Raw genomic sequence first — 22,120 nt, 5'->3', positions numbered from 1 at the left:
AGATGGAAGTAAATTTCTCATGTTTCAGCCGATGTAAAACAGGTTTTTCTTCTTAACATATAACATTTAATTACGGATGATATGTCACTGTAATACAGCACTCATTTGACGACTCCACTGTGCAATAAGGCACTTTCTGTCAGGTAGATGATCTATACCTCCCGGATTACAAATGTTATAAAATTCTGTGCTTATCTTTATCGAGGGAGGGAGATACAAAGAGCAATGCCCTCCTAATGAACTAGGATTGGGAACTGCACTAAAAAAAGAAAATAGGCTACATATGGCTTATAAAATGCAGAGAAAGCATGGATATAGTGTTGCTACATATTTCCGACTGCAGTGAGCATTTTCTGGCAAATGACTCAACTATATTTAATCATCTCAGCTTAAGGATGTCTTTTGGTAGCAATATTTCATTTAATTATTGGAGTGCTATCAACTGGTGGCTGTGAATGCCTTTTTCCATTCCACTTTTAAACAATATAATATCCACTTTGGACCAACTCACAATAAACAACAATTGAAAATCAACTGAAAACAAATACTGGAAGCAAATAAATGTTGTAGAAATGACTGATGAGTCATGTCATATTGTACAAACAGTGCTTGTGCAATAGGCTTGGTGATGATAATTTTCCATTCTCTGCTTCAGATCTTCTGACCCAGCTTTGCCTTCTGTGGAATACAAAAAAACACACACACACACACACAAGTCTACATTAGTTACAGGTGGTAGCACTCAACAGGAGATCTTCAACACCCTGAGAGGTGTTTGTATGTAACAGAGTCTGCTAGGTGAAGAGACAAATTGCACACATGAAAGAAAAAAAGGGGCTGGTAGAGGTTAAAGGAATTTTTATATCTAAAAAATTGACAGATGAGCAGATTTCACGGTGCAGAAGAGACCATACAATACTATAAATGAGACAAGAAGAGTAGACGTACTATTCCAGTTGCATGTTTGGGTTTGACATTGTAGGAAGCTTTCTCTCTAGCCTGTTTGAAGCATTCCTCAGCCATTTTCACCCTGGAAAAAAAGACAATAACTATCACTCACTGTCGGCACCTCAATTGCAAATAATTAGATGGACACACTTATTCACACAGCTGAAATTCACTATTTCACCATGTAAAAGAAAGACAAGAAAGAACAACAATTCCAGCCTAGACCGTCCAGACTATGGTCATGTGGAATTTGAACACAATGATCTTGGTTTGTCAAATGGCCAGTCCTCCTACTCTGAAATGACTCACTGGTTTACTACTGCATGGAGAGAGCCAGCAGTGTCACTACTCATTTATGCTTTCCAAAAGACAAAATGATCAGCATGTTGGCATTGAGTGAGTACAACAATTTACACCAATAGACATACATCTTGCCTCTACTCATTACACTACTGTGTGTGCCAATTCTGCATCTTTGCATGGCCATACAACGTAGGTAAGGATAAATGTCTACATTTCCACTGGAGTCTAAAAGTGAAACCAGCAGAGTAAGAATTGGGATGATTGCCTATGGCAAAGAGTTAATGCTTTTAGATTTGTTTTCATTCTTTCCTACTGAACAAGCAAAGCTTGCAACATTTTGCTTCTCTTAAAAACACATATCACAATTCGATCTTTATATGGCATAATGGACCAATTTGCTTTTTGTTAACATACGCAATAGTATCTCTATATTCATCAAACCACTGGAAGCTAACTGGATGCTGCATGCGTTCTTTTCATTACTGGGGTGAGGACACAGATTTGGGTCATTTAACCTCTTTTCCCTTCATGAATTTGAATGAATCTGATAGGATCTTCAGTGAGCACGAGATGTGCTGTAAGTTATTAATGGTTCAGGAACTTAACGCTTGGGGAAAATTCTAAATGTAGGAACACTGGTGCATCTGTAATGACATTTTAAAAAGGTCAGAAAGTGGCCTCCTCTTCCAAAAGCCACAAATACAATGAATGAAAAAACCCTGATGTCTCAGCAGGATTTAGTTTTAGGACAATTGGGACATGAGTCCTGTCAGTATAATATCACATTCTGAAGAAGGAAACTGGTCTTATATCATATGCTCACCGTGCCTGTAACATCAGTTTATTGTGCTTCTTCCAATGATCTTTGAAATCTGTGGAAAACTCGTGCCAAACAGAGAAAAAAGTGTTGGGAGAAACCTCTTTCTCTCCTGCCTTGGGTTTAACTGAGAAGGACACGCTCAACTCCAAGAAGCTGAGAAAAGGAGAACAAAAACATTACTTCAAGACCAAACTATTACAACATGAGATTAGAGAAACCTACGCCGATTATTGTGAAACCTGGCAGTGCTAAGCAAATATGCAAAATATGAAAGTTAATCTTGGAATAATATGCTTTTTCAGAGATTTAATAGTAGAGTAACATAAAAAAACACAAAGCAATGATGACTGTGCATTTCAGGGAACAACAATGAACACAAAACGCAATTACAGGCACAAAAGCAACGCAGTCATTCTGTTTTCCCTGATGGATTAACTTCACAAAATAAAATAAAATTTATGTGTAGCATATAGTGTTCAGCTTTGTCACCCCTCCCCCTGGTGTGTATCCACAGTGTGTCCATGTAAGTCTGTGTACATATACGCACACTTACTGTACAGTATGTGTGTAAGCATCAGCGAGGAAAGAGGTTAAAGATGTACAACCACAAGCTAAAGACAGATCTAGCAAAAGGAAAGAGCGCGCATGGCAGCGGATGACACATTAAAGTGTTAAATGTGGTGGCCATTTGCAGTGGATCAATACAGTGGACAGGTTGGGGTCTCTTTGTTTGGAGTGTGCTATAGGAACACATTCCTCGCCAGCAGTAACAGAAGCCTGGAGCCAAGGCTGTCTACTCTCGCTCCGCTTAGATAAACAACACAGACACGGCAAAGGGGGCCTCCCGTCTACTGAAGGCCTGGCATGACGGCCTGCACCGTCCATGTAACTGAAGGAACCAGGAGTCCTAAATATTGACAAAGCAGCAAGATTATGTTTCTTCACTGCAGTGCGAATATATCACTTCAAACTGTAATGGATTGTATACTCTATGTTGCCTTTACTTTCAATTTCACAATGGGGATCACAACTGGGATCGTGGCTTTGAATGCATGAGAAAAGACAGTGTAGAAACATGAAATTGAATAAGAGTGACTGTAGGTAAAGAAGCTAAAGGTGAAGAAAGCGCTTACATCTTCTGAGTATCTGCCAGCTGCTTCTCCTGTGTTTCCAGTTCAGTTTTGGCTGTAAAGAGAAAAGATTTTAATGAAGGGAAAGAGCTCTCAGTGCATGAGTAAATACAGGATTAAAACATTTCCTGTGTCACCTACAGTGCTACTTGTATATACAAGAGGATTCTACTTGTCACCATTACTTAAATCAACAGACATCTTCAAGGTCACTGCTGTGCCACCAGGTTATTGAGTGCTGGATTGTTCGCTGTTGCACAACTGACAAATGAGCACGGCAGATCACAGGACAAGTGCTTCTTTGTGCAGAGTTACTTCCAATGGAGACAGATGACTATGTGCTTGTGCATGTTTGTGTGTGTGTTTGTGTGTGTGTGTCTGTGTGTGTGTGTGCACGCATGTTTGTGTGTGCATAATTGGGTGTATAAGAGGCTGAAGTGTGTAAGAGACAGCGAGAGGGTAAGGAAACTGGGAGTTGGACACCATGGTACACATTAGACGATATTTGCAGCAGGCCACAACGCTTATCTCAGCAGGCCATCAGGATCATTTTGACTGTGTTATAAATTATGATATAAGAGAACAGCAGTGAAATGTGACAGCCTAAGTCAGGAAAATGCTGTAGCTTACTCCTTATCTAATTTCGGATCCTTGGGCTGATTTTCAAGCCCATTTTCAAATATAACAGTAGTAGTGGAGTCAATCCAGCTGGTTTTTCACTGGTCTAAATCTTCATTTTGCTGCTGCATAACTGTGAAAAGGTCATAGGTTAAATTCCCTCCTAGACAGCATCTCTACCCCCTTAAGGTCAATTATCTGTAAGATGGTGCATTAAACTGTCAAATGATCAGAAATGACCTAAAAGTGGAACCTCCTCATGGCTCTCCAAAATGGACATGACAGTAGATGGGACAGAGTATCTTTCCTGGCACAAATATATGTTCTGCTATTATTCTGGGAATATCTGGTTGCTATGTGTAATTGAAGCCAGAACTATATCTGAAGATCTCAGACAAATCCATTGGGGCCAGCACTATGCTTAACCATTCCATGGTGTTAAAATCACTCTGTAGCCTGCAATCGTGTCCCTCTCTGCTGACAGCTCATCAATAAACGATGACAAATATATGAGTAATATGAATGAGGCTTGTTTAAAGTATTCAAGGGCATTTTCAAACCTGTAGTTAATTTGCTTTGTTCTGAATCAGTGGACGAGTTGCTTCTTTGTTGCATTTTGTCTTTGGGTCGATTTGGTCTCACACAGGTAAAATTTCAAGCAAACCAAAATGTATCAACAAAAGCAGCGAGGGAGCTGTCACTCTGTTCATTGGTCAGATATCTGGCAGGTGGAGCTATGATTTGTTTTTCCTCCAAGATCCTTTCCAAAAATGGACCAGCAGAACTGGCATCTCTGTATAGTTGAGGCCATCATTTGGGCCATATTCCAAGCCCCAATATGTGAATAAAAATGTGTAAAAACTTCAAGATAACATCTTGCAAACAATGTGTTGTTTCATGTTATGCATAGACATGCTGCTTTCACTTGGCTGACAAGGGGGCAACGTATCTCATTGCTGCTCTAGGACAACCCTCAATTCATGTTTACAACACAAAGCCCTTCCTCAGCCCAGCATAATGCACAGCTCTGCTTTAGCCCAAAACATGCAATGTTAGCTGCAGTTGGATTGAGGTTGGATCACATTCATACTACAAACAAACTGTTTCTTTGTTGTTTTGATTGGCACCTGATTGCAATTGCGGTTTTAAACACCAAATGAAATGCACCAAGGGGGTAAATGCACTAGAGTTTGATCCACTGGAACTGAACATGGCAGGTGCGAAAACTCCCTTTATATAAGGATGGTGCTTTGTTATTTTAGTTAAAGAGTTACAAGATACCATTTATTTCATTACTAAAGCGGAAGAATCTGCTGTGAGTGATTAAACAATTTCTACAAATAACAAATACCAATAAAAGTAGATCTCAGACACACGCTGGTAAACCTTCCCCTGAGGTTGGACGATTCAATATGATTAATTGCGTTCTTCTCTATCTTACATAATGATCTTAGATGTCAGTTCTGTCAGTGCACCAGCATTACCATATGATTCAATATGACAAAAAACAACATGTCTATCTGTGATTTTACCATAATGTGGTGAACAATCTTATTTTGATATTTATTTTAACTATATCAGCTTACTGAGAGTTGTAGTTGGTAGGAATGGGGAAGAGAGAACATCAATCTTGCTAATCTTCATGTCCATCAGAAACAGATTATCACATGGCCAGTGCTCTCTTGCTAGTCACAGAGACTCCATCAAAGGCCTGCATGCATGAGAATTTGTGGATCGAGCGGGGAAAATCGAGCTAGACCAAACAGCAGAGCTCCAACAAGTCCGCTCCCACTGTTATTCTGTGGTTAGTTTCATGGTCAGAAAATAAACAAAGGCGGTTTAAACTGTGGAGCCAGAAACAGTTTAACCCCAGGCTTTTTAGAAATTACAGAAATAACAAAAATAAGACATTTGGCTGTTGCTCTTTTTTTCACCGCCACAGTGGAGGAACCCCAAGAATCCCGTCTGGAGCCTTGTGAGTCACATGCCCATGTTATGGTGCTTACATTCTGCTCTCTGAGGAAAAACCTCGTCATTTGCATCAAAGAGAGAGCTCCCATATTTCTCTCAAACACAGGGGAGACAGTACAAGGAGGGGAAAAGAGAGAGGTAGAGATGGAAATGGGAGAGCTTTCATCTGTAGACTTCCTTTAAAATGGACAGTGAGCATTACCGCGGAAGAACATATGCTATACATTATACTCTCATTTGAATACAAAAGCAGTTGGAGAGAGGCCTGTGAGCCAGGTCCTTCAGAAAGATTGGTCACAGTCAGCTGAATATACAGCCAGGGTCAAAGCTAACGCTACATAAAGTATGACATTTGACTTGTTATGGTAAAACAAGCATAACAAATCAAGTCTTACACCTTTGAAGTGGACCACAATATCCCAATATTGTAGATGTCAGATTATGAAGATGAAAGCATGACTGTATGACATTTGGTGGACAGAACTGACAGACAAAGATACATTTTTAGTGGATTTTGCAGTTTGTAACAGTATCTAGGACAAAATGTAGTAGTAGATGTTGGCCTCCTTTCTAACCTGCGGCTCAAGATTTTTTTCCTTTTTAACTTTAGCTTGCTCTTGTGATGTCTACAGGAGATTTTTAGGTATGTTACCGTCATTGCTTTTGGGATAGTAGTGTTGGGCTGTCAGTTGGTTGGTCGACTTCAGACTGCCTTGGAATTTGTTGCAGATGAGAAGATGAATTCGAATGACTTTGGTGATCCTATTAGTGTTCCTCTAGTGCCTCCAGCAGGTCGAAGGTTTAATTTATCCAGTGAAATATAATAATACACAATAATAGTAGATAGACTAGCACAAAAGTTTGTTGATTCATGGTTTCCAGATAATGATGTATACTTATGACTTTAGTGAACCCCTTACTCTTTCGTCTAGCACTACCACAAGGTTCACATTAGAGGTTTTAATTGAGTTGTCTTGACAGCTATTAGATGGATTGGCATGAAAATTCTTATGCCTGACTTTTCATCTAGTGCTATCAGCGGGTAAAATGTTTCATTTGCTGTGGTTTATGACCAAATACCAGCTAATTAGCAAATGGTAATATTCAACACTTCTGAACTAAAACAATAAATACAGTAATCTGCTGAGAGATATGAGCATATTAACTAACATGACCACATTAGCATTCAGCGCAAAAGAACCAGTGGCTAACGACAGCCAGCTAGCTTGGCTAAAAAGGGCAAGGGAAGAGGAAACGCTCATCATTTACAGTCAATTCATAATCATCTTTTTAACAGCCCTCTTGGTAAACACCCCACACTGAAGATTTTTTTGATTTCCTCACACAGTGATAGAGAGACAGAAGGTCAAGAAAGCAGCAGGGTGCCATAATCTTCTCTGTCATTCCTCTGATAGCAAAAAACCTTGTTATTAGAACTGGACAGGAGTAAGAGATTGAAAAAATAAAGGAAGACAGGAACTGAGGAAAAATTTTGAACAAGGACAAATATGATATAATAAGACTACTAAGTAAAAGGGATCAGGTGCGGGATAAGTTCGTTTTTCAGCCTCTCAGACATCCAGTTCTGTTCTCCGCTGTCAATTTGTAGGTTGCATGACAGATAAGATATATTTTGTTTTATACAGTAAAGATCAAGACAAAGGGGCCCAGCTACCAAGTGCTGCCATAATCTGTCAAAACACATACACAGTGGGTTCCAAAAGTCTGAGACCACTTTCCTATTGGGCACAACTTTCCTATTGGTAAAGTGGTCTCAGACTTTTGGACCCCTCTGTAGGTAAACGTAAAACAATAGCAGTAAATTATTCAATACACTCTGGAATAAACAGACGTCCCCATGAGAACGACACAGAGTGAACCCTTGCGTGTGTATATTAACCAGAAAACAGCATGAAGCAGATTTGGAAATGTGTCTGCAGACATAGAAGACTTATTCTGATTGATGAGCTGCTTCACATACTCTCACACCACAGAGGAATTTTCAACTCAGACATGCCAAGGGTATACCAGCGCAGAATCCTTTTTGAATCAGGAGGGGAAACACAGATGAGCAAACCAGCAGTGTTGTCCATCATCTGTTTCATCATTTTTAAAAGGATAAGGCAGGCATATACTACATTATGCTTATTGTGATCCCACACAAATCCCATGAAGATCCAAACCAACAATTTGTTAGTCGGTCTCTCAAAGACTTCCCTTCCCAGTCTGTGGTGCTTAACCTCAAGCCCATTTAGTTTCTTCTGAGTACAAAAATCTTGAAAAAATAAAACAATTCCACAAGCTTTGTGTTTTCAAAGGCTAATTAATTATCTAAAAACCTGTGCTAGTAAAGTTGAACAAACTCTAAGAGGAGTTTATAGTGCATTTGTTAGGGACTATTTTCAGCAGTGGATTTGGTGCATTTCTGAGTACAAACAGCAGGATGGCTAAAAATAAACTATGGTGCCAACCAGTGCAACAGTGTGGCTCACTGATGTGATTTCAATAGATTTAGACAACAATTGAGAGCTTAGACACAGAGGAATACGTTAAATTAGACTTTGGTTACATAGGCAATGCTTGGAAGTCAGATCAATTTACTATTGTCATGGGGTGTATTCAAAAGAAGCAGAAAAATACGAAAAGTATGCACATTTTTGCTTTGCGTTACTTGATTTTAACCGCAGTATCATTTTGTGTTTATTCACGTCTTTTCAGATGGGGAGAAATTAATGTGCCTAAGTAATGAATTTTCAATGAGAGGCAAGTCCATTGGTAGGTAAGCATGGACAATCTAAGGGGCCGAGCGACAAAGTAGTGCAATCCTGTGAAACTGTCACAGCCGCAATCATCTGTTGCACAAACCAGCTGCCAGAGTTTACGTTTTTTTTTCTACAGAACACGCAGTGCAAATCAATAGGTGATAGGTCCCTTGCATGGCAAAGTAGATACCGGGTCTATTCACAGAGAAATACAGCTAGCTTACACAACTGAACTAAACTAAAACTAAACTTGCTAACAGGACTCATTTGAAATTTGGTAGTTATTTAGTTATAGACTGTTCATTTCAATATTTCTAGTTTTAATATTGTTAAAACAGCAGTTGTACCGGCAGAGACAGTAGTGTGCAGAAGCTTATGGCCAGGGCCGGCCCGTGGCATAAACAATATACGCAGTTGTTTAGGGCCACAACTGCAAGGGGCCACACGATCAGTGTGACTTTATGCTTTGGCAGCTCTTCACACACTGCAGTGTGGGATTTTACATATAAATGATAATCCATTACATTTAAGCCCTTACCAAACAAGTTTACACAATACTGATTCACTGCCATATAAATCTCTGTAGTTCACAATTGGGATACAGCTATCTTCAGTCCGTGGAACTTTCCTCTTTCTTGAACTGGCTGGATGAATGTATGTCTCCCGGTTGAGTAGCTAACTTCCGCTGCTAACTTGAACACGGAAGAAATAATTAAATTATGCAGCTCTTCAGACTGTCCAGATGTTACCGGACAGATGGATAAATTCTGCTTATAGAAACACGAGTCGTTTTGCAGTAGTTATATGGCGCTCAAATTATATGACACAGCAACAAACTCAGTGGGTAACCATTGTAACTAAGATACACAGTAGGGTAAGGATGTTATAAGAACTATTAAGCCTCACAGGCCTTATTATATTCCTCATATTGTGTGTCCATAATGCCCCAAATAGTTTCAGTTTTTGAGCAACTTCTACTGCACCAGGACCATCTACCTAGTCAGCTGACATGACTGCTGCTGAGGGAACATGCGCAGAGACTTCAGGGTTATCTCCTCCCTCCTATGATGTGACTGCAGCTCCAGAGATCATAACTGCTCCTTCTTTGTACTCTGCTACCCCTCAACATCCAGTACCAGCACTATCTATAGATCCGTTTTACACATTTGAATAAACTTTTATTTTCAAATAAAGTCAGAGAGTTGTTGTTAATTCATGTTCCATCTCTAGCGTGTGTGTTCATGTTCATTCAGTTATGAGCAGCGTGTGTGATTTGGTGGTTTTGGTGGTTGTGTCTGAAATGTTTTGGGGCCACAAACAGAATCTTGATTGGGGCCACCAAAATCTTAGGGCCGGCCCTGCTTATGGCCTCTGACTGAAAGTCACCAGGAACTCTGGTTTTCTGTTATTTCCCTCCAGTCTCTCTTCTTTTTCCTCTCTCCTCTCTGTATGTCCAATTACATTTAAGTACATTTCCCCTCCAGTCAGCAGTCAAGAGAGGCTAAATTGTATATAACAGACACTGGAGGTCAGCTCGCTACTGTAGATTGAGAAGTGAGAGTGAATCTAAATTTTTAATGTCAAAACTTTAAAAATTAAACTCTGTGGTCTCCCTCCTGCTGCTAAACAGCTCCAGTTCAGAGCAACATCTAGAGCAGCCGCCTGTCAGCGAGCAGCAGCTCTGTTCCTCCAGTCCTCCACATACAACACTCTACGATATGTTCAATTTAAAAAATATATTTTATATATTTGTGTTGCGTAACTCACATCGTTCACACCACCCTAACCCTAACCGTGAAAATGTCAGTTGGTGTTTTATGTAAACACCCCATTACCCTTTAAGGAGACTATGGAAAGTCTATTAACCATCATTTTTAGTTAATTTGATATTTTTTTTAAAAACTCACCTTTGCTGAGAAATGTGTCCATCTTGTCTTTAAAGGGCTGCAGGTTCCCTTCAGAGGACAACTTGCATACCTTCTCCGTCTCAGCTGAGCATGCTGAAAGTACAGGAGATAATCATCATGAGAGTGTAAAGTCTTTCAGAGCAATAATATCTCATCAGGCTTCTGTATTGTGATTAGAAAGTCTATAGTGTACTACAACCTGTTTGGGCTTTGCTGATTTCTGCTTGCTGAATATGTATTGGCAAAGACTTAATGACCTTTAATGGCTAATAAGGCACCCCCAGGAACAAGGAAGACCTGTGCACTGATCCCAGGAGAATGTTATCACCACACTCTATCTACAACCATAACAGATACTGAAACTTCGCTCAAGGCCTTAGAGGTGGAAAGGCCATGAGATGCTTAAGGGAAGGGGGAGGTCAGGATTGGGCAAATGGTAATTCATAGACCATATGGTGCCTCCTACAAAGGTACAGAGTGAGCTCTCTCCACTGTGCTGCTTGCTGATGTCCTTCGGGCCAGCCAAGGCCATTTCTGCGCCGCCTACCTATCGGAACCCCCCTCTGGGAACTGTCATCAAAGCCCACGTCTGTTAGAGCATTCAACTGGCTTTGCTAGGTAATGAAGAGGTCTGCAGGTATAGCATGTGATGATGTATTTATGTATGGCCAAGCATGTGCCACTGCCACTGGGGTCGGAGCAGACGCAAGTCCATTTCCCCCGTGAGCAACTCCATCTTTATGAATTGCAAATAATGAACAGCCTAAAGAATCATTATGGCAGAGGAAAAACAATATTTGGCAACACGGATCAGATACCTGATTGGTTTAGCAGCAAAGATACATAAAACATGATAGAGAACAGACCAGGTTTGGGGAATTGTCGATCGAGCTGCAAGCGCACAACCTCACACATACACATGTACAGACTCTCACGTGTGCACACATATGTTTGCACAAAAACTCAGTCGTTTTTTACCACCTGTAGGCACTTCAGTCTTTGGAAAGTGTTCTAAGTGCTGAGTGACTTGAGACAGAGTAGTGAGAGTGAGCATTTCCCAAAGGCCTCTTTCATTAAGACTCGTTTTTTCACTCAGCCAATCATTTTGGCTTGTCAAAGCATAATCCAATTGCCATGCTTTTTTCCTGCAGTCTCGAAATAGAGCAACCTAACATGTTCAGCCTTGCATGTGGAAATTTTATATAATTCATGTGTTTACTTTATGATAAAAATACAATATCTGAAGTCCCTTCATGATCATCACATGACGTTTTATAGCGCTGTGACATCATTTAGGGATTGCATAATCATAATCATAGATCAATGGAAATTTGCCTTGTTAAACCTTCTTAAATAGTGGCACCAAAAGCTGTTTCTTTTGAATGCTGATGGTTAGTGCTGAAAACAGTTTGATAATAAAAGCTTTAACCTAATAGTAATAATATGTTCATGACAAAAGTAATTTCAGAAGTAAGTGTGCAGTCATGGAAAGTTATGTAATAGATTAACCACAGGAACTGATTGCACAACTGGCTGATGAATGAAGAGTTGAAGAGTGAAAGCCATCAACGAAATTAGTCTGTCCTGTAGCCATATTTAGGACCCCTTTGGGAAAAATGATAGCACACAACGTATCCACAGAGACATGCAGAAATATTCTGAAATTGTCTTCAAACCTCAATGTTGTGTTTGGAGGTTTGCTGCTTACAAGGAGGCAAATCTGAGCTTGAAGAGAGCCTCTTCCAGGTCAGTGAATAGCTGATGAACCTTTGATATTGCACACAAGTAGTGGAAGTTCCCTGACCTTGCACCGTCTCTATTTTGATCTCTATTTCATGAGGACAGTAAAGGCACGCCAGGTCCAACAGGAGTCTACTTCTGACAAGTCACATCTGCTTCTGGTTAACTCGTCTGTACGACAAACAGATGCTATCTCTCTGTTGACCCGCCTCTATGATCCAAACATGACCATAGCTGGTCAGGTTTTGGAAAATTATTTTCCATTGTGCAAGGAGATATTTGCATGGATTAATGCATAATTTATGGCTTCATACATTTCCATGCAAAGGTATTATAAACATGATATGACATTGGTCATGATTTGCTGGATATGGCAGGGCCAAGTTTACTACCTGGTAATCTTGTTGTAAATATATAGTTTTAACATTTTGGATGTGCTCAAGTGAGAGGGAAATTGTGGAGTTTAGGTTGATGACCATACCATTGAGGTCTTTCTTCAGCTTGCGGAGGTCTCTTTGAAAATCGTCAAACTTCATCTGGGAGGCTTGGAAGAGGTCCTGTGGCTCAGGCAAAGGGTAGACACACGTCTCTCTGCCAGCATCCTGGTACAGAACAACACACACATTCATGCACAGACACACAAAGTCAAAGACAATCTTCCTCAAACTTAAAAGGGACTCTCTAGTATATACTATACACACCATGCAAGATTAAAATAAATGTCTTGACCTGCATATACTTATCAACAGTCCAAACATCCCTGTGAAGATATGGCTGAATTTACAGCAGATAATGACCATTAAGCTCAGAATAGAAAGTACGCCACAGTTCTCTTCATCAGACCATTATGAGTGCTAGAACCATGTCATGCAGGTTGATTTTGGCAAGCAGCACTCTACTGAGTTCATCTCATCTGGAGAACCTAATTATTTACACTAGTGCTCCTTTGGATGCTGTGCCAATGAACAGACTGAAGGTTTGAATGAACCCAGACCAAAGCAGAGCAAGAGCGGGAGATGAAGAGTGAAAGACAGAAAGAAAATTATGAAGAGAGAGGGCCAGAGAAGGAGAGAGATTTCTTTCTGCCGTAAATGAGAAAAGGGAAAATAAATAATTTGATAAAGGATAAGCCATGGTATCCTCTGGCAAGAGAGGGGATGGAAAGAGAGCTCTGGAAGGATTTCTAAGCAAATCAGACTAAAACAGAAAAGTGATTCAAATAAACAGGAACCAAAACATACCTCATCAAAGTGCCTTAGATAGTAAGCAACAATGTAGGACAAAAGACTCTGCGAGTTATCCTGAAAGAAAGAGAAAGATCCAAATAAATAAACCAAAATCCCTTTATTTATTAATTTAATCATTTTGCAGCAGGACGTTTTAATTTGTGCGGGGCCATTGACATGACATTGGAAGAGCGATACAACAAAACAACTGTGCTGGACTGGCTGTCATAACTCGGAGCTGTTGGAAAGTTTGATGTTCTTTATGGATACCTTACTTAGTCCACCGCCGCAAAAACACAAACCACTGCGTCCTTATATGGTAGTGCCAAGGGCACACTGAGACCGATGTGATATTGAATAAGAACAGTAAACAAAACGGCCTCTCTAAATCTGTGCAGCAATGGTTCTAGTTTGGCAGCAGAGACGGTCCCTTTCAACTCTTGGACTCTTAAATTCTCGGCTCAACAATACCCGGTGCAACTGTAAAATGGAGTCAGATCAACATTTACAATCATGATTTTCCTAAACCACTTATTTTTTAGTACAATGTGAATTACAACATAAAAAGGGTGCTTGTGTGGGTGCACATTAATCAAACATGCTTGTCTCCTTTGCTTATTTTAAACTCATTTATACAAACACTTCCAGTCTCCTGTTTGCTTGTGAATAACTGTATAACATACAATTTGAGTGTCTGCTATTGTAGAGTGAGTGATGTTTGCTTTCACTCTTGAAACACACAAACTCACACTGCTCTTAACGTCCTTCAGTTTTGGCAGAATGTCCAAGGTGAAGCCGTCGGCCTGCCCTCGAGAACGATTGCCTCCGTTCATGAAGTTGCCAAAAGCAAGCACCAGGCCCAGAACCTGCAATACACATGTACTGCCCTGGAGAGCCTGGTGCGCGCACACACACACACACACACACACAGACACACACACACACACACACACAGAGAGTAGAGATATTAAAACTAATGAGATGAAAACATCAAGGTAACAGACTGAGTAGGAGAAAAGAAAAGGCTGTTGGCTCACCTTGCACACCCTCTGAAGGATTTCTATTTTGCGAAGGATTGAGGTTATACATTCATGGAAAGTCGACTGAAACAGGATGCAGAACACCCGTTCAGAGAAGTTGGGAATTTGGGATAACTGGAATAGAAACCTGATGAAGGGACAAAATCAGTCATCATAACATATCTATTTAATAAGACAGCTTTCATATGATAAATTGTATAGCTTTGGCTCTTACTGCTCAGGCTTGTCCAGTGGTTTGGCATCCTCCTTGTCTTTGGCTGTGTTAATGTGTTTTTTTATGCTGTCCATCTCATCATTTTGAGCTCTCTGTCAGATGAAAATTCAGGTTAAATTAAGGTGGAAATGTATTGTATGTAGTAAGGTACAACATGAAGTTCTCGAAGTTGACAGGATTTAAAAAAAACTGAAATCAAAACTTACAGAAGTGTTGAAAGCACACATTTTGACCAGGCCAATATAAGGAACTATTTACATTTGCCAAAGATTGGTATTAGAGTACTTTATAAATTGATAAGACCTTATAGTCTCTGGTGTTATGCAAAGCGACTACAAGAGGCAGATACATTGATAGATGAACCTTCAGCCTGCTCATGAAGATCATGCCATCTCAATCTGGAGGTAATGCCGTTTTGTCAATTTCTGTTTCCAGTGTCAAGAATGAGCTTTGAACCTCAACATTCATGAATTAAAAAGACTTTTAAGCATTCAGAAAAAAATTTAAAACATCCACAATTTGGTGAACTCCAATCTGCTGATGAAGACCATGTGACATTATCAAAAGCAAGACCAACAGCTAAATCGAACTTGAGGTGGGTTTGTTTTGTCAGCTTAATTTTCAAAGTTTTTATGTGGACAAACTGTAGTTCAAGCATAAAATAACTCTCAAACTTTCTACTTTAACTCAACTGTATACCAGCCTATACATACAGTATAAGTTTCAGAAATGCTTAAGAGTTGCCAGACTACATTCCTGACTATTATCCTGCTGTCAGGCTCTGGACCACAGCTTTATACAAGGTGGTTTAAAAAAGGCAGACCAGAAATGCCCCTTCGTTTCACAAGAGGCAAAGACAATAGATGTTAATGTTTCTGACGCAGGCGGGCAAAACAATAAAACCATCCCCAGGAGGAGAATGTAAACTCTCTCCCAGTCCCTCCAGAGCCAATAGACCCCCAAAGTCTGAGTAGTCTGGTCTCTCCCTCTGTTTCTCTCGATCTTTCTCTCTGGGGCTTGGCCTCAGCGTGGATCCTTGGAAAACATCAAACACCAGCATCAAACGCAGTGAGGGCCCGATTAGTATTCTACACACCGCTGCCTTCTGTCGACGAGGGCAAGCTCTCCTTCGCCTTCTCTTGAGATTGTTTTCAAGTGTAAATATATTTAACACAAAGCAGATCCTTTTCAAAGGGCAGCAGCAGAGCCCAGCAGTGTTTGGTGTAATTGGGGACAAGTAGGCATTAGCGTGTGATCTTTGAATTGCTAGGGCATGTTGCAGTGGTTGTTAGCATGAGAAATGCAGTCCCATGTGGAATATCAAATGCAAAGGAAAGTAGGATGATATTTGTGATGCCAGAATTCTAGCGCTAGCCAAGTGGTATTCATTAGCCAGGTTTCTAGTACAGGGCTAAACAGAGCCAGCCAGGGCTTAATCACTATTTATGTCAATCAATTTTCACAGAGACAACATTTATGAGATTCATTGTACATTGCTCTGCCAAAATGACTCTAAATGACAAATTGCAACTTGTAATATACACGTAAAACATAGATATCACAAGGCACTTGCCATGAGAAAAACTGAGTATGAGTGATCATTTGTAGTGTAAAATTTCGTAAGAGCGTGTATGGCTCTAACTGACCTCTATGACATTTAGCTACCGTCAGCTGAAAGGAGTCAGAACTTCAGACAACCAGTCTGGGCTCAGATAATGGCTTGTGATATTACAGGGGAGGGAGTGGTGTCCCACTATCACTGTGACCCCTTTAATGGCAGTGGCTTTTTGTTCAAAGAACTTGAGTGGCTATAATACGCAGCTCATAGACTGAGCGACTCTGTCCCTGCCTGTGTGCGTTTCTGTCTCTGTGTGCATACAGTGTGTGCATATTTGCAAGGGTCCACATGTTTGTTTGCGAGCATGTTTGTGTGTGTGAGAGAAAAAGAGAGTGAGGGAGAGCAGTGTGTGATCTAGCTCCTAGCACAGTGAGTGAGGGTGTAACCATTTGAAGCCCCTCGCATTCCTCAAGACAGGCTGACTGTGCTGCCAACTGTGGTTTAGGGGGCTGGAGACCCACAGACAGGATGGAGTCTCGCAATACAAAAGAGAAACAATTTGGCTCCTCGACTCAATAACATAGCCTAAGGCCATAAGGGGGAGAAGGAGAGAGAAAGGGCTTGAAGTCTCAGGGTGAGTGGAGAGGTTAGAAGACTTTTGATCCTCAGTTATGACACATTGGTTCATAACTACAGCTTGTCTCAAGCCTCAGTCTCATTCCCATGATCAACATTATTAATATGGTTCTCGTAGCCAAAGGTCTAGGCCTCTCCTGTGTAGTTGTGCCAAAAAGCAATTCAAGGAATTTCACAGCATCTTAAAACTGTATCACAGTTGAAATGTGGAAAACATGCCCGTTTTCATGTTCTATTATTTACTGACCTGACTTCGTATGGGTCCTGAACCGTTTACACTGGGCGGGGGTGACTTCCTATCAGTGAAGGTTGATGAATATGTATTTACTGTATACAAGGAGCCCTTCATAGCCAAAATGGAGACATATCTGGAAGTAGTGATGACAGGTCCGTAATTCTTTTTATGTTAATATTATACGATACAATGTGGTCATTTCACTTGGCGAATCTCAGTGCAGTCTCTCTTTTTAAACCGCACCAGCACTTTCAAGAGGAGCTGTGTGATACAAATGCTGGGGTTTCTCAACTATCACTTCCTTTGCACAGGGGCATTACAAAAGTTGAGTCAAACAGATCCACTGTGAGGAAAAAACTTGTTTACTATGTAGAATGGTTGGTCCTCGTCCAGGCCTGTAGACAGACCTACACAGGAATGACTCCAAACAGCACACATACTAGCTCAGTTTGTGGCTGGCCTGTTTGTTTTGGTATTTAATGCACACTTCCTTTAGTTCATTCTTTCATGTGGAACATGGAACAAGAAGTCCACATAGAAAAACCTGATCACATTGATGTGGCATCTCTGACTGACAGTAAAAAAATTTATTGTTTTGCATTATAAACACATCTTACTATAATTTAATTAAAAAGTTGTTCTTTCCCCACTTATACTATATACAAAAGTTCAGCTTTTGATAATCTTGGAGAGGTATTTCTTGATGGATAGCCATTGGTGTTTTGTGGTTTACCCTCAATGGAGCGCCAAATAAAACAACACTAACAGCTGATGAATGACTTTTTGCTATTTTGTTGATATCACAGCTTGTTGAGCCCTCTTAGGTTTCATTCTATAATAAAATGATTGCCTGTTATTCATATATGGCATGAAATGTCTAACTGTAAATCATTTTATTTTGTCACCAGGAAACTGTTCCAAAATAATAGTTTTACTGCAAGCCACAGAGGAAAAGAAAAAAACAAGACTGCAAGGTTTCCCAGCCTGAATGCTGCAGTCAAGATCAGCCTGAGCTGTCAGTGGTGTTACTTTGTGTAATTATACTGGGTTTGTTGTTCAACACTGTGTATTTATATGATTTTGCATTGGCAGGAAAGTGGAGAAATGTATTTGAGTTTGGGATATTGTCTTTTCCCTGGTCTATTGACTTTACTGAAACCACTGTCAACATGAGCCTTGATCATTCTCCCTTCAAAGTCAAAAATTTGCAAAGTTTTAAGATTTTTTTATTACCGTTGTAACCACAAAGACATGGCTCCTGTCCAATGTAGTGATGAAACATGTTATACTCACATTTTCATAAAGGGCTTGCAGAGTTTCCAGATCAACCACAGCGTTGTCCATATTTAGGACGGCTGTGAACAGAGGGAGAGGATGACATGGTTAATGTCAACACTAAAGAATGTCATGACACTTCTCTGCTACCTGTGAGGAACACCCTTAAGAAGTCAGAAATCAAACCAGCACAGGCAGACCTCTACAATTCATGAGCTCATGATTATAATAGTTTTCAATGGTGGCGACAATTATCACAAACAGTGACAGGACACCTTCTCATATCTGAGTTTCCTGCTGTTTTGTGGCTGAAGGCTGCACAAAGCAAGGACAAAATTCTCTCTGCACGGCCCAAATAGAGTGTCATGTGCTGTATGCTGTGAGTTACATATTTATCAGCTCTCATCACGATAGCATGCAAGGGGCCACAAACTAAAACATAAATACAGAGGTCTTAGAAATCTGTCAAAGGTACAAAGATCTGTGTTTGAACTTCTGTGTTTGAATTCCTGGTGTCGCCTTTTTGTCTCGGCGCGAGGACCTGGCGCCCACGAGCATTAATCCTTTGAAAGTAAATGTTTAAAGACAAACAGAGCCCGGGGGTCTGCGGTGTTGAGGCTGAGGTGTTGCTGTGCGCACAATCACCAAGTGAAGCACTCGACACCTATATATGTATTTCACCATGACATGGGTGTCCAAATTACTCACATTGTTTTGATCTGCTGATTTGCTGTTGAGGTACAGGGGGAAAAGCTAGTGTCAGAAGGGATAAGGGAACATGGAGCAATGTAGTCAGTACCCAATGATCACTTTGCATCTTGTGCTTCGACATGGAACTTGACTGGACTTTTTATTAAGCTTTTTACTGACATAGACATAAAAACTAAAATAAAGGAACGAGCCATGAGAGAAAAACTAAATTAGAGAAAGGAGAGGCATCTGGAAAAAAGCCTCAAGTGATTTTTGTACTGATCAGTTCTGTCTCATGTTTTTAGCTTTGATATGTGCTCTCTGTTTCCTTATGTAATCCCATAGCCTTTTTCCATTTCTCCACTCTTGCGCCACTTTGGCATATCCACTCCTTCTTTGCTAATCTTTTGCTGCTGCTGTCACTCTGTAACCTCTTCACACTCTCTTCTCTTCCAAAGCCACCACAGAAATAACTTCCTTCTCTCTGACTCTCGCTTTTTCTGTTTCTCGCACTCTTCTCTGGTAACCATTTGGTTTTCATTACAATCTGAACCAGAGTCTGGCTGGCTGCTTTGATTGGAGATGGGTTTTAAAAGACATGGGAGAAAGCCGTATCATTGCTCTGACACAGACCTCTTATGACCAAAAGCCAGACCCATCTGCCTGGGTGTACCCCTACTACCACATTCAACCCCAGCATGGCGCCGGCAACCACCATTTAATACTGTGACTGGCGCTCCAAAAGCCTCACAGGAAGCAGACATCCCACGGAAGTGTCCTATGAAACATGCAGAGTGTCGGCCAAGTCTGAGAACAAACAACAACAGCTGTGAGGAAAGGAAAAATGTGTTGATTTCTCGCTGAGCAATTGGACCGTCATAAAACAGACACAATCTAAATCAATGATTCAGAAGTTGTTTTTCTTCAAGTCGGCGATATCTAAGTGATGAGGGCTTTAGTCACTGTCTTCGTGGAATTAAGAGGAATTAAAACAATGATTCACTACACTGAAAGCGACAATTACAAAGTTTTGATGAATGAATCTCCCTCTTTTGTAAACAAACTGTCCGTCGATTCTTTAATCATCTTAAACCTCTGACAGCACAAGGGAACATGAGATCATTTCAGGGATGGGAAAACAATAGCAATAGTCTTTTGGATTTTGTTCTTAGTGTGAAATAATTACCATTTCCAGCCTATCATTATTCATGCTTAATAATCAATCAATTAAAAGGCACGATAAAGTAAATAAAAAAGCCCTTTGAGGGATTCCAGGTCATTATATTGTTTGTGCAAGGTGGTAGGCATCCCAATGTTTTGGGGAATAATAAGCACAGAGTATTGAGAAGTACTTCAACAAACCATCACGATATCTTCTCCCTGATCTTACTCTCCCTGATATACTTCAGTTCCCAATCAGCTTTAATTATGTACCATGGCAAAAACTGTCCTAACATAGGAGATGAATGACAGTGCTGATGAGAGTGGCCCTTACTTGCCCTCCCACTCTGACCTGAGATGGATGCACCAAAGGCTGACATTAAGGCCAGAAACACAGAAGAGTGAAAATTAAGTCCACAAGATGCTTTGAAGATACTGTCGACAAAACAACCCCAACAGAAGTAAACAATTATTGCTGCAAATATACAACATGTACCAGCCATTTCTCTGTGGTGCATATTAACTTTGATGTTACTTACCAAGCTGCCATGCTTTGAGATAACAGATTTGAGACTGGAATAGAGGCTATACTGCGGGAGGTTTCTTTGAATAGGATGGGGAGATGTGGAAGAGTGTTTAGACACACGGATGAGGGAAGACTGGAGAGCAATCAGAGAGTAACTAAAACAGGAAGACAGTCAGTTCCCATCAACATCTCCTGAATGACTTCACTTTAACAAAGCCGTTTAGACAAGATGGTGACAACTCATCAGAGAAAGACAGAGCTGTGGAGAAACATGATGTGGATGTTAGATGGGGAGAGATTATTCAAAATGAGAGCAAAGAAAAGCAGAGGGGAGGAGAGTCACCCATAAAGGCAAAAGCATTTCAGATGGCTTGCAACATTATGACTTGTGATAAAGCTAACTACAAGTGGGGGGTTTAAAGCTTTGGCAGCAACTTTAGGAATACTCAATCTCACTCATTTCTTGGTAGACAGAGAACAAGATGTATTTTTAAAAAGTAGGATAGCAGCACTACAAAAAGGATGGTACAGTACATGTGATTTCTATATATACATAAATTGCTCAACAAGATGTTCTGGCTTCAGAGTAGCATTTAATACATTGTTCAGTGTATGTGTGTTTTTAATAAAAAAGTTTGTTGTTAATTTTAAGTTAGTGCTTTCCTACAAACCTGGAGATGATTACTTATTCTCTATAAAAAGGGGAGGAGGAATGTATAAGAAATAACTGGGTGAACTAGTAATTAAATTTAGTATGAAGATTCTTTTTGAGTACACTCACAGAAAGCACATGTGTTGCATTTGACATGGGATGTATTTTATGGACAACTAAAAGAAGATCAAGCAATAATAAAGTGAAAACAATGTAAAGGATAAGATATTTACTTTTCTTTTATTGTCAACAAATCCCACGAAAGGACCAACACTGTAAGTGTCTGTTTCTTAATACTTTCCAACTGTTCCTTACACTGTCCATGGCTCTTAACCAAAAATCTATCCATATTACAAGAGAATGACAAAAATCTGGAAGCATGGATCACAGTTTTATAGTTTCAAATACACAAAGCTGGCATTGTAGTTTTAATAAGGGTTACTCAAATAAATAGTGAATTCATTCTGGCATATTCTCATTTGTGGACTTACGCATTTGGTGCTCTGGTGTGTAGTGTGTGCAGTAGGACCATGTGTGTGGTTGGGTTTAAAATGAACTACAGTGCCCAACTTTATGGTAATGATAGAACACATCATCCAGTGCAATAGTGTGGCTAAGATATTTGTGTTTTTAGTCATTTTTGGACAGTTACACTGAATGTCAGAACAATATTACCCTTTTATGCTTCAGAATTTATGATGTTGGAAA

At 40.2% G+C, this 22,120-nt stretch overlaps 1 protein-coding gene across 1 annotated transcript in view; it reads right to left on the bottom strand.

The window, feature by feature from the left end:
• Positions 1 to 651: 651 nt before the first annotated feature.
• Positions 652 to 22,120, bottom strand: part of fmn2a (formin 2a) — a 39,565-nt gene continuing 18,096 nt past the window's right edge. Inside the window, exons 7-17 of the mRNA XM_053333075.1 lie at positions 18,402 to 18,463; positions 14,680 to 14,771; positions 14,463 to 14,592; positions 14,175 to 14,321; positions 13,441 to 13,500; positions 12,681 to 12,801; positions 10,460 to 10,552; positions 3,205 to 3,256; positions 2,075 to 2,224; positions 949 to 1,030; positions 652 to 678 (exon numbers count right to left, since the gene is read on the bottom strand). Of these exons, the coding sequence (XP_053189050.1) occupies positions 652 to 678; positions 949 to 1,030; positions 2,075 to 2,224; positions 3,205 to 3,256; positions 10,460 to 10,552; positions 12,681 to 12,801; positions 13,441 to 13,500; positions 14,175 to 14,321; positions 14,463 to 14,592; positions 14,680 to 14,771; positions 18,402 to 18,463 (1,016 nt within the window). The remainder of the gene's footprint in view (positions 679 to 948; positions 1,031 to 2,074; positions 2,225 to 3,204; positions 3,257 to 10,459; positions 10,553 to 12,680; positions 12,802 to 13,440; positions 13,501 to 14,174; positions 14,322 to 14,462; positions 14,593 to 14,679; positions 14,772 to 18,401; positions 18,464 to 22,120) is intronic.

Source organism: Scomber japonicus, chromosome 14, assembly GCF_027409825.1.
Source record: "Scomber japonicus isolate fScoJap1 chromosome 14, fScoJap1.pri, whole genome shotgun sequence".
In the NCBI taxonomy this organism is placed as follows: domain Eukaryota; kingdom Metazoa; phylum Chordata; class Actinopteri; order Scombriformes; family Scombridae; genus Scomber; species Scomber japonicus.
The sequence above is the reverse complement of the archived record's forward strand: the minus strand, read 5'-3'. Positions and strand labels throughout refer to the sequence as shown.